This window comes from Erpetoichthys calabaricus, chromosome 3 (genome assembly GCF_900747795.2).
Source record: "Erpetoichthys calabaricus chromosome 3, fErpCal1.3, whole genome shotgun sequence".
NCBI lineage: Eukaryota > Metazoa > Chordata > Cladistia > Polypteriformes > Polypteridae > Erpetoichthys > Erpetoichthys calabaricus.
In genome coordinates this window covers 92,102,479-92,116,153 of record NC_041396.2, presented here as the reverse complement: position 1 = coordinate 92,116,153, position 13,675 = coordinate 92,102,479, and the positions used below count along the sequence as shown (strand labels likewise).

Here is a 13,675-nt window from a genome sequence, read left to right as displayed (position 1 = left end):
TGCATGTTGTTCCTAGTTGGGTGCCATCTATATAGGGTTTACAGACTCTAGTAATGCCCATGTGGATTATTCTTGGTTACTCCTGCTTCCTTCCCCATCCTGCAAATATGCCTGTTAGCGTACCGTATATACTCGGGACTTGAAACCTGAAAAATCAATCATAAAATCAGATCCCGACTTATATGCCCGTTCAAAAATGAGAGACTTAATTCTTAATTTTACATCTTATTGCCTCCTCGCATCATTTTCTCAGACACATCAAATTTTGTTGCAGTTACCAATTTCTTTCGCCACTTCAACAACATTTAATTTAAAACCAGCTTCATATTTTCTTCTGATCGAACACTCCATCTTAGATAAGGGATGCTCTTACAATAAAGGTGTATGAGGGTGTGAGATACAAAAAACACAAAACAGTGCAAACGTTGCTTCGGAATAGTTTGGGTATTACCATATAGTCATGTAGGCACAATAGAGAGAAAGAAAGAGGTTAGGAGCAAGCGCTGATACAGCGCATTGCCGCACCCACATACAAAATAAAGGCAGTGTGCTCCCTGGTTACTGTTTCAGGCGGGTGTTAGCATATCATAATCTCTTGGACCAATAGCGTGAGTTTTCCGAATTCTGCTTATATGACTAACATTATAAAATACCAGAAATTATACGGTAAGATCAAGTCCTGACTTATCCGTGGGAGAACTTATTCGCGAGTATATACGGTAATTGGAAAAACTAAACTGGCAAGGCATGAGTAAGGATTCCATGTGATGGCATCATGCCCAATCCAGTTGGTTTTTGTTTTGATTCCAGGTGTTGTTGAGATGGATTGTGCATTCCTAAGAAGGTAAAGTGAGTAAATCATAAAAAGGGTCTTGAATGGGAGTGCATAAAATGTATGAGATTTTACAACATGGAGAGAGAGTTATACTGTATGCGTGGACTACAGAAAGTAAGCAGAACAAACAAGCAGAAAAGACCTGAAGACTATAGCCCTGCAACATGTCAAATTCCAATGGACCATCAGATACGGTTTCTTTTCTTCACTCCATTGTATGCATTCCTGTTCACATATGTAACTCTATGGACACTTTTTCATTTTTTTTGACATACAGTATTTTACATTTGTAACTACTGTCTCCTTTGACAGGAAAATTAACTAAATTGATGATCTGTTTGTAGTATTCAGAACTAAGAAATATTTAAATCGGAGAAATAAAATGATGATGACTCTTTTCTACAAGTAAGCCTCTTTTGCTCTAGGTTTCTTCTCTTGTGCCACAAATGGGGTTCACTCGGATGAATCACTTCTTTTTCCTATAATACAGGCAAATAATCTTGAATGAATTTCAGTCTGACTATAAATTGTAAGAAAAATACATTTGTCTTGCAATATAATCAATCTTTTTCTTGTTCTTCTTCTTTCGGGTGCTCCCATTAGGGGTCGCCACAGTGGATCAACTTTTTCCATATCTTTCTGTCCTCTGCATCTTGTTCTGTTACACCCATCATCTTCATGTTCTCTCTCACCAAATCCATAAACATTCTCTTAGGCCTTCCTCTTCTCTTCTTGCCTGGCAGCTCTATCCTTAACATCCTTTTCCCAATATACCCAGAATCTCTCTTCTGCACATGTCCAAACCAATGCAATCTCACCTCTCTGACTTTGTTTCCCAACCATCCAACCAGAGCTGACCCTCTAATGTATTCATTTCTAATCCTGCCCATCTTCATCTCACCCAGTGCAAATCTTAGCATCTTTAACTCTGCCACCTCCAGCTCTGTCTCCTGCTTTCTGGTCAGTGCCACCGTCTCCAAACCATATAACATAGCTGGTCTCACTACCATCCTGTAGTCCTTCCCTTCACTCTTGCTGATACCCGTCTGTCACAAATTACTCCCGACGCTCTTCTACACCCACTCCACCATTCCTGCACTCTCTTTTTTTTATCTCTCTTCCACATTCTCCGCTGCTCTGTACTGTTGATCCAAGACATTTGAATTTATCCACCTTCACCAACTCTACTCCCTGCATCCTCACCATTCCACTGGCCTCCCTCTCATTTACACACATGTTTTCTTTCTTGTTCCTACTGACCTTCATTTCTTTCCTCTCTAGAGCATATCTCTACCTCTCCAGGGTCTCCTCAACCTGCTCCCTACCATCGCTACAGATCACAATGTCATCCACAAACATCATAGTCCACTGGGACTCCTGTCTAATCTCATCTGTGAACCTGTCCATCACCATTGCAAATAAGAAAATCTTGCAATACTATCGATATTTCTACCATATTTGTACTGTGAGCCATATCTCACCTACGTAGGTTTGTCACATTTCAGCTGAAAGAAAATTCATTCAATGAACTGCAATTTGTGTTAAATAAAAGAGTATTACTTGCCTTTAATGTATCATAAGCCAGAAATCCATCCATGGAGCCTGATTCATAATTAAGAGAAAATTTTGTGTCCAGGTTATGGAAAGTGGATGATTTGCTGGGATTGAAGGTTTGATGGTTTTCTAAGAAAAAGAAACAGTTAACAGTAACAGTGAGTAATGAGAGCTCCGTGAATATTCAAACAGTTTTACAGTTTCTGTATCTTACTCAACCTTGCAGTCTTTGCTAAACTGAACTAAAGCCATCATCGTATTATTTATTTATTAATTTATTTATTTAATAATTTATTTATTTTAAATATCTGGTATTAAATGCTTAAAAACTGGAATGAATGAATTCTTGATAGGTTAATCTATTCTTTCAGTTTTGTAAACATCTGTATTAATGCAGGTAATTTGTTGTGCTAGGATTTGGGAATCCAGCAGCCGCTGGTTAAGATCCCAACACCAGCCACTCCACAACCTTTAGCCAGTGAGTCAACCTAAAGCATAAATATGTGAACAGTTGTAAATGATCCTAATCTTGTCATCCAAGTGTCTGGATCTTTAGAAAATATGTTCACCAAATAATTACACTGAAAAAAGTGAAGTTTTGCTTCCTGGAAACTTTTGCTTACTATAGTTGACAACTTCAAACTGAGTAGAAATGCAGTCAGTATTGACTGTATAGTGTAGATACTTGCAGAAACATGAAATTAAATTATATTGAATTTAGTATTTTTAATTGTTTAATGATGCTGACATGTTGCATTAGTTCATTTGAGCTAAAAATGTTTTGCTGCTGATTTTTTTGCTAAACTCAGCATCTGATGCTTCTCACTGTAATGTCCAGCAATAGTCAAGTAGAAAGTAATAATAATAATAATAATAATAATAATATTAATAATAATACATTTTATTTATTCATAGGTGCCTTTCTAAACACTCAAGGACACCGAACAATAGATAAAACACACGTTATAAACAAAACTAAAATACAAAAATTAAAATCAGACAGAGCAATTGTAATCAAAGAGAAAAGCAGTCTTAAACAAATGAGTTTTAAGTTTAGATTTGAAAAGTGAAAATCATTCAATATTTCTAAGCTCAGATGGTAGTGAGTTCCAAAGCTGGGGAGCAGAGCAACTGAATGGATCAGGAAGAGGATTTAAGGGTGCGGGAGGGAATGGCAACATGGAGGAGGTCAGACAGATATGGAGGGGCAAGGTTGTGGATAGTCTTAAAAGTTAACAGAAGACTTTTGAATTCAATGAGTAACTTAACAGGATGCCAGTGAAGCTGCTGCAAGACGGGAGTGATATGGTGAGTAGAGGGGGTTCTAGTAATGATGCAGGCAGCTGAATTCTGGACCAGTTGAAGCTTATAAAGAGATTTGCAAGAAAGACCAAAGAAAAGGGAATTGCAATAATCCAGACGAGAAGTGACAAGGCTATGAACAAGGTTAGCAGTGGTGTGGGGAGTGAGGGAGGGACGAATATGATTAATGTTACGCAAGTGGAAATATGCAGACCGGGAGATGTTATTGATGTGGGACTGAAAGGATAAAGTATTGTCAAGGATGACACCCAGACTCTTAACCTGTGGGGAAGGGAAGACAGAAGAATTATCAATAACAAAGGAAAAATTATCATTTTGGGATAATGTTGATTTTGTAGCAATGAGGAGAACCTCAGTTTTGTCACTATTTAATTTAAGAAAATTTGAAGAAAACCAGGATTTGATTTCTGCTATGCAATCAATAAGCGAGGAGGGTGGAAAGGAAAAAGTAGGTTTGCTAGTGAGATAGAGCTGGGTGTCATCAGCATAACAGTGGAAGCTAATGTTATATTGACAAAAGATATTTCCAAGGGGAAGGAGGTAAATACCCCTTGACCCTGTAGTTAGGATATAGCAGGTTGGATAATGGATGGATGGATGGAGGAGGTAAATGATGAAAAGAATGGGCCCCAGGACAGAGCCCTGGGGCACACCTGAAGTAACAGCGGTGGGTTGGAATGTGTAAGCTTTAAGCTGAACAAACTGAGTGCGGCCTGAGAGGTAGGATCTGAACCAATCTAGTGGAGTATGGGTAATGCCAATTAAAGATAATCTATTGAGAAGAGTAGTGTGACAAATAGTGTCAAAGGCTGCACTCAGATCTAGAAGGATAAAAATAGTGATTAAACCAGAATCCGTTGACATGAGGAGGTCTTTAGTAATTATGATAAGTGCCGTTTCCGTACTATGGAGGGGGCGAAGTGATGGATTCCACTTACCCTGATACTGATTTTCCATCGATTACAAATACTTAGTGAAACCTCTCACCATGTTTCTCACTGGCTGCACCAAGATTAGCAGGGAAGAAGTCCAAGTGTGAATGCAGAAAATACATTTTTAGAGACATATTACATTTCATACTTTCATATGGTTGATGCATGTTGGATGAGCTTGAGGTAGTTTGGTGCTCTGTAGTTGGCAAGAAAATTCTCAAAAAAATCCTGGAATGCCTTCCTAGTGATATCTTCCTGCCTTAAAATCTGTGTTTAATCTGCTTGTCATTAATTATGTGTCTGATTTGTGCACCAACAAATATGCCTTCCTTAATCTTGACATCAGCTATCTGTGGAAACATCTGTCTCAGTTATCAAAATTCTTCATCTTCCTTCTTCAATGCTTTCATACAATTTTTCATCATTCCAAGTTTTATATAAAGAAGAGGCAAAAATATGGGTCAACAAGTTATTTATGTACCTTTTCTGCTACGGAACAAAAATCTTACGGAGTGACCATTTCTCTTTAATGTAATGAAATTCTTCAGCATGGCTGTTCCAATTGCAAATGAAACAACAGCACTTGGTATATCGAAGCCAAATTCCTAGTAACAGTGCCACTATTATCAGATCACCGCAGATGTTCCAGTTGTAGTTTTTGTACTGTATATGTATACTTATAAAATGAGAGGTGATTGTAAGAAACTGGTGTACAATAGGAAAATGTAAAGGTTATTTATGTGATCAGCAGGCCAAAATGCACCCAAATGTGTTCAGGAAACAAAATCTTCATTATCCATTTTAAGTAATAATAATAATAATAATAATAATACATCAATTTGCTCTAACTTCTTTAAACTCTAGTTCACTTATGACAAACAATATGGTCATGGGAGTTACAATTTCCTTTGGGAGAGGTGGACACAACACAGGGACTTGCCCCTGGATGAGGGCTCAGTATATGAAGAGCCATGACATACTCAGACACACCCACATTTAGAGTTGCTGGCCACCTAATTTGCTTGAATTTTGCATGCAGATGCAAAATTGATGCAGGAGAAAGCCCTCAATATAGACATTTTTAACACAATCTTCTGGGACTGTGAGATACAAGGACTAAACACTACACCACCAGGTTACTCTAACTGGTAAGTTGTAATCAATTAAACTGTGAAGCACAAAATCTACAACTCTTGAAAATAATTTAGAAACTAAGAAGCTCTTACTGCAAGCCAAGCTCTGGCAATTAACTGAAGGCAACCAAAAATCTGATGAACCAGTGTCAAAGAGGACCCTGAAGGTCTGGGGTGGGGTACCAATGGAGATATTTCCATAGTAGATGGCCTGCAAGAGATAAAGAAAGTCAAAAAATGAGTTTATGTGAAAAGTAGAAAAGAGCAAAGTAGAAAAGTAGAAAAGAGCAAGTGGTTAGTTCTTGCATTGTGCCCACTGTGGGCGGTCTCCAGCTTCATGTGACCCTAAACTGGAATAAATAAGTTTAGAAAATCAGTTAGTAGATGGACACCAAAAGCTGTGCTTATGATGACTGACTGTTAACAAACATTTACTAAGTTTTTACTACTGTATGTTGTGGAGCAGTTCTTCTTACATATATTGTTATTTTTAATATATGTTTTATATTTCCCTGGACCTGTGAAAAGGTTAAAAATAGAGCGATGCAAAATAGATCTATTCAAACATAGAAACATTTATTATTAGCGTATAGCTTTGTTTCCCATTGAAATTCTTTAAACTGGATGAAATTGGGTTAATTTCAAAGCAAAAGGCAACTAATGATTTTGTTTATACCTGAACTGCTTAAAAAATAAATCTTTTAAAATAACTGTCAAACAAAATACAATATTTGATAATGTTTAATTCTAATACTACGTGTTATCATGAAGTGTTACATCAGCTTTTTATTCAGTGTTAATAGTGTACTGTTAATTGGACTTTGCAGGTTTTATTTAAAAATTACCTTATTTTTAAATACTCTTTATATTTTGTAGAGGGGGACTTTTTTCGATGGCACATTTCAATATAACTTATTATTTATTTTAAAAGGTCTCTCTTAACTTGTTTTTTTGTCATCTTATCAATCAATCAAACTTTTATATACATTGTTGCAGTTTTTCAAAATGTAATTATTCATTTATGCATATATCATTGCCCTTTATCGTGTGATTATTTATTTCATAATCATAATTTGGCACAAATAGCATTCCATTCACTTCTATCAATCAAGATTATCAGCCTAATTTAGTACACCTGACTCTGATATTCCAATGTTCTTTCTGAATTGCAAGGGACACACAACCATATTTCATCAGCTCACAAAGTCATAATAGTAGCAAGCTGATGTTAACCAACAAAATGTTATCAGATGTTAGATAATGGTGTCCTCGACTCTTTGCAACCCATGGAGCTTGCTAATTAGATGACGGTAATAATGTATTGTAGGACACGAAAAGTCAAGATGAAAGCTATATTATTGATTTTTTGGAATAGCTGTCCCGCATTCTAATCGCTTCCTTTTTTATTGCTCCTTTCACCCTAATTTGAAAAACTTCCAGTTTCTCCGGCTACTCAAGTTTTTGGCATGTATATGTATAGTTTGTATATTTTAAATAAACAGAAATGGTATTTTATGAAAACTATTTGCGTATTATGTTTAATTTTTTGGACCACTAGAATTATAGGGTACCCCCCAGGCTACATCCCTATGATGGCTTTTATAATATAAATATATATCCTTTTCTGCGGTGGGCTGGCACACTGCCTGGGGTTTGTTTCCTGCCTTGTGCCCTGTGTTAGCTGGGATTGGCTCCATCAGACCCCTGTGACCCTGTAGTTAGGATTTAGCAGGTTGGATAATGGATGGATATATATCCTTTTACCTTATAGAAACCTATTCATCCATCAGTCAACACAGTTACTTAGTCCAGGCCATGTGGTAAACTAAAGTAACCGCATAAAATCTGTCTTAAATGCATTCTTTTCAATACATAATTATCTATCTATCTATCTATCTATCTATCTATCTATCTATCTATCTATCTATCTATCTATCTATCTATCTATCTATCTATCTATCTATCTATCTATCTGGAATCAGCCCCCCCCTCCCCCCAGGGGATCATTTAGATGGGCTAAGCAGTCCCAGATACCATGTCCAGCCAATCTCAGGCTGTCAGCTTAGCAGGCAAGTGCATTGAGGTGACGAGGTAATCACCTTAGGTGGCACTTTGGTAAAGGTGGCTGTCATGTAACTTTTTTTTCTTTACATTACAATATAATAACCCAATAATATCCAACTGCAGGGCCACAGAGCATACACCACCACAGTTCTTTACTGCAATTTCATGGCAGAAGTCAAGTGTGATTCTTAAGAGTGACATACACATCAAGGCCCTTATATCTTTAAAAATTGTGATAAATGTTTTTATTTACAAGTTTCAAATTTAGCATAATGCAGTTTTCAATTTTCTACCACGGAGTGAGCATCCAGGAATCAAATGGCTGCATGTGCTGATCCAAGCCACATGTTAGTACAATGCAGTGGTATTCATGTTCCTAATTTTTGGAGTTATCTGCAGATATAGATATTCAGGAGGACTTGGGGAATCTGGGTTGTGGGTGGCAAAATGAATTTAAATAAATCTATACCAACTGCTTTTTATTCTCTATTTTGCTGAAGCCTATAAGACTACATTCGGACTGCCATGACTCAATTCTGTTTTTTGGGTCACATGCAATTTTGTTTTTTTGCTTGTTTCTTTAATGGTTCAAATCAATGTTGCAAGTGACTCATAACTGTGTACTGATATCTATCCTAAATCTTTAAAACTAATAAAAAAGAATTAATCAGACAGATGTAAACTGATAAACCAACATGAATACCAGATATAAGATGGATTCAAATTGTTTTTTTAGTGCAAGACATTTGCGTATTGGTTGACTCGTGATGGCAAATGCTCGGACAAGAAATCATCACTAACGAATATGTCTGTAGGACTCTCGTGAAAAATAACAATTTAGGGGGCATGATATTGCAGAAAAGATGTAACAAATGGGCTGTATTGGCAATTGTTTTTTCTTAATTTCACATTTCTCATTCACATTTTAAAGATCGAATATGTGTGAAAACAAGTTTTTTTTCAATTAATAGCAAGTAAGCAAATGTTTACTAGGAGTAGCTCTGTATTTGAACAACCAGAACACCATATTGTAATACAGGAAGACAACCTGTATATTCACAGAAAAGTTCAGGCAGATGCTCAGAGAACATGCTAATCCTGCTTAGAGAGTGCTAAAACTAGGAATCAAAACCAGGACCCTGGAGCTATTATTATTATTATTAAATAAATAAATAAATAAATGAACAAAATTTTATTATATTTTAACATGACTTTTGAATTGCTCTGAGCAAATTCAGAATATGTAAAGAAGAATAAGTATAGTCAAGATTTACAAAGAGAAATAATATATAGTACATGTTTTTATTTGGCCAGCAGGTGGCGATCTCTGCCTAATATCTGGGGGTCAACCGAAAAGGTTGCTTTGTCCTACTTAATGTATACATGAGCACTGTAGCCCTTTATCACATATTGCCAGGCACAGAGAGAGTTACGATATAAGAAAAATGTAGATTTGAGAAAAGTGCATTAATCTTATCACAGTTTTTCACTTTTTGTTTTACACTTGCATGGATGAACTTTATATCACGCATTTACTGTACATGCTTGTTTTTTTAGCTTGATTTTCTTTTGTCTCCTTGCTTCCAAGGTTAATTTTCCTTCTTTGTGTTCGGCTTCACTTTCTAGTAAGATTCTGACCCTTAATCCTCCTCATGAAGAAGTTTTATTATTAAATGGTTTTGTATCAATGATTCATATTCAAATGTAATAAAAATAAAAGAATGGAATTACATGTGTTAGTAGACAACATGAAATATATGCTTTTTAACTGTGCTTTAGAATGGATTTAAAAATGGAGCACAAATAGGTTTGCGGTGGCTCGATAACTTTTAATACACAGCAGAGTACAGTTGATGTGATGTAAAAATGGCATTGATTGATGTGTGTTAGTGGTGGAAGGTCTGAGGCAAACTGTTGTTCAGGTTTCTTAAACATAACATTTTTGAAAGTATACCCAAAAGAGTAGCATCCAATGATTAGCAATAGTAAAGCATTTATTAATACAAAATGACCAATACTACAATAAAAATCCTATGAAACTGAAATAAGTTCCTCAAGCAGCTAATAATATTAGTTAAAACACAGCAATTTGTTAGTATTATATAAATAAATAAGAACTTGGAAAGGAACTGATTTATTGTATAATAGGAATATGAATGGCACATGATGGGCAAGAAGATTTGGGGCTTGCTGCAATTCTTCACGTATATCTGGCACTGAAAGATTGAGGCTGGGCATCAGAAATCAGAGGCTTAAGCCACTGCAGCCCCCCACATCTCCACAGCACTGTCTACTTCTAAACCCTTCCTATGTTTAAATCAGTTACGGCAGCTGCACCTTTCCTGTTATTAATTAGTTCAAACACCATTTAACTGCAGATTAATAATGTTGGTTCTTTATACTAATAATCTGCAGGTAATATTGTTCAATCAATTCAGTCTTGTATGCTTACATAATTGCTTTCCCCTTCCATTTATTTCCACAGAAGTGACTCTTTTGTACTCTTTTAGTTAACTTTCCTAAGCTCTGCGTATGCTCTGCCCAACATCTGACTCACTTGCATTGGGCATCAGAGCAGCTGTCAGATGAGTAAAAGAGGAACATATGCAAAATATACAAGCTCAAGCAACCAGTCTCAAGGTAAAATTGAACCAGTAAACTCATCCCTAGTTGAAGTCGCACAGAACAAGCTCACAAATTCACAAATGCTTTTCAATGGGAAATTTGGAATTTTTTTAAAACTTCATGTAGTTCAGAGAAATCTGAACAAAAACTGAATGGTCTTGACAATGAAGAAAAAGTGTGCCACATTTCAACAAGACTGGTCCACAGGGGCCAAATTGTTTCATGCAGACAGACAGACAAACAGACGCAGACTTTCGCAATAGGTGCTTCACGCATTAGATGCAAACATACCTAAAAAACTTTTGAACTTGTTTCTCCTTGTGTTTCTTTCCTTTTTTATTGACAGCAAATAGACTCACTCAATATAAAGGTTTTGCATCTACATAGAATTTAAATAACGGTAAAGATAGTTTTTGGATTTTGGGCATCCAAAACCACCAAACAAAACAGATAAATTGGAAAAAAGAAAAAAAAGGGTCTTACTTCCATGTAGTTGACAAGAGGCTCATTACTGGCAGATAGCGAGCGACTGTACTTATTAGAGACTTTTCTGTGGTTCTCCTTCAGGAAAGTGTTAAGCAAGCCATCTTCAGCAAGGCGCTCCCTGATAGACCTCCCTTTGTGCAGATTAAGCCTGAAATCACAGACACTTGACTAGTGGCACAGTTTATAAGGGACTGGAAAGGCCATGTGCACATTTGTATTTCATTGTTCAGTATTTTTATTAATGAAAGAATCTGAAAGTGAGGAAGTAGTCATGGATTATTTAATTAGTGTGTTTGTTTTATAAAGTATTTTGTTATTGCACTTACCATAAAAGGCACCATGTACAAACTGTTTAAAGAATTTAGGTTAAATATAATACATGCAGTTAAATGAGGCCTGGCTGCTTCCCTGATTGTCTTTACAAAGTCACTATGACTGATAGATAGATAGATAGATAGATAGATAGATAGATAGATAGATAGATAGATAGATAGATAGATAGATAGATAGATAGATAGATAGATAGATAGATAGATAGATAGATGTGTGAGATATAGATAGATAGATAGATAGATAGATAGATAGATAGATAGATAGATAGATAGATAGATAGATAGATAGATAGATAGATAGATAGATAGATATTTTGTTAATCCCAAAAGGTACTTATTGCTTTGAAAAAATGATAATTAGCCAAATAGAATACAAATGATCAATTTACTCTGCAAAATTGTGCCTTAACACAATACTCCATTGTGTATAATGGTTTTGATTAATTTGATTAAGTAAAGCTTAGTAAGAATTTGATTAAACAATAATCAGCAAAAATCATTTTTAGAGTAATGACTTAACCCATTTTTTCTGCAATCTAACCATTTTTATGAATTGTCTGCAAATTTGCAGACAATTCGGTATATAATTGATTTGTGTAATTTTACATTTGTTTGTCATAGACAGTGAGATTTTGGAAATATTCTTTTTATAGAAGTAAGAGTCATTTGGCAAATTTAAAAAAATTATTTAAAAAAAGTTATTGTCTGTTATACCTGCATTTTTATTACTCTTTAATTTAATATTGTTTTTTATCAGTATGCTGCTGCTGGAGTATGTGAATTTCCTCTTGGGATTAATAAAGTATCTATCTATCTATCTATCTATCTATCTATCTATCTATCTATCTATCTATCTATCTATCTATCTATCTATCTATCTATCTATCTATCTATCTATCTATCTATCTATCTATCTATCTATCTAAATGAAAATTCCTTGTGAATTAAACAAAATGAATTAGTGAATCTAATGAAGGCTGGGTATTAACTGACAACGGTAAATTGCCCCTATGTGAGTGAATCTGCTTTGTTTAAGACTGGCACCCCATCCAGAGCTAGTTCCCACCTTGTACCCAGTGATGTCAGGGTAAGCACTATCTTGTTACAACCATGAACAAGAAAATGGAATGATGGTTGAAGAATGAACGGAGGCAGTGTGTTAACTGGTGACTCTGGATCAGCCCTGTGTGACAAGTGTGAGTGTGTATGAGTATGAGTGTGTGTAAGTGTGCCTCATTCTGGGTTGGTTACTTACACCTAATGCTTCTGGGCTAACCTACAACACCTTGAGACCCTGAATTTACTTAAGTGGAGACAATAACAGATTAATGAAGACAATGCCCCCAAGTTATCAAGGTTGTACCACGCAAGATTCAATCTTGTTTTACTATATGATCCTAAAGAAGTCATATCACATGTCAGTGGTTGAAATGAAAAAATATGCAAATAATTTTAGTACATCGAATGGTGCTGTGCAAAATAAAGTTTATTAATTTGCAAAGGCATATGTAGATAATCAATTGTAACATGTAATGTAGACAAGCTAAATGCTATTTTGACTGAAACATTCAAGCATTTGACATAAAAGTCTCATATGTCAGTAAATTACTACAGTCTGCAGGTGCTGAAGACATTTTTTTCCTTATTTATAATTACTTACGTCACAAAGCTGTGGGACAGAGACAGGAGAACAGCAAAGACGATCACACGCTTCATCTCGGAAATGTGGTGTGCACTTTTCATTCCCTTGTATTTTGTTAAGGTATATGTACTATTTACTTATATATATGTTCTGCAAGGCGACTGATAGGAAAAGCAAACATTCTTAAGGAAAAAGTGAAGCTCAGCATTTTTAGCACCTTGCTTTATACCTTAAGACTGAAGTAAAATAGAGAGAAAAAGAGAGAGAGAGAGAGAGAGTGTATGTTCTCTCCATAAGAACACAAAGTATAAAAGATTATTTTTTTAATAGAGCCTTTGGAAGACTTGACAGAGTGGTTAGCACTGCTGTCTCACAGCTCTACTGTCCTGGATCAATCACTTTCTTTGTGATGTTTATATGTTCTCTCTGTTTCTCTGATTTACTTTTGCATGCCAAATGATGTACAATTAGTTGATTACTTAGTGATTCTTAAATAGGTTGGTGCGGCTAAATATGTCTTGATGCCTCACTGACAGTTGGTTATGCATTGTGTCTGATGCTGCTACTGCTACTGCTGCTGACCCTCTAACAAACTATGTATACCCAGAAAATGGATGGAGAGATATTTTATATGTTTTTGTTAGATGACAAAGGGAAAAGCTTGAATTAGCTTAAACCGCCCTAATCCGGGGTGATTGAAAAAAATGTAATGATTTACTTCATGAGGCAGAAGTACATAATAAGCAAGA

General features: G+C 35.7%; 1 protein-coding gene across 1 annotated transcript in view; it reads right to left on the bottom strand.

Annotated features, from left to right (window-relative positions):
* The window catches only part of LOC114649307 (chymosin-like), a 30,120-nt gene extending 17,120 nt beyond the window's left edge, over positions 1–13,000 (bottom strand). Inside the window, exons 1-4 of the mRNA XM_051924693.1 lie at positions 12,945–13,000; positions 10,950–11,100; positions 5,871–5,988; positions 2,400–2,518 (exon numbers count right to left, since the gene is read on the bottom strand). Coding sequence (XP_051780653.1) covers positions 2,400–2,518; positions 5,871–5,988; positions 10,950–11,100; positions 12,945–13,000 — 444 coding nt within the window. The remainder of the gene's footprint in view (positions 1–2,399; positions 2,519–5,870; positions 5,989–10,949; positions 11,101–12,944) is intronic.
* Positions 13,001–13,675: the final 675 nt, after the last annotated feature.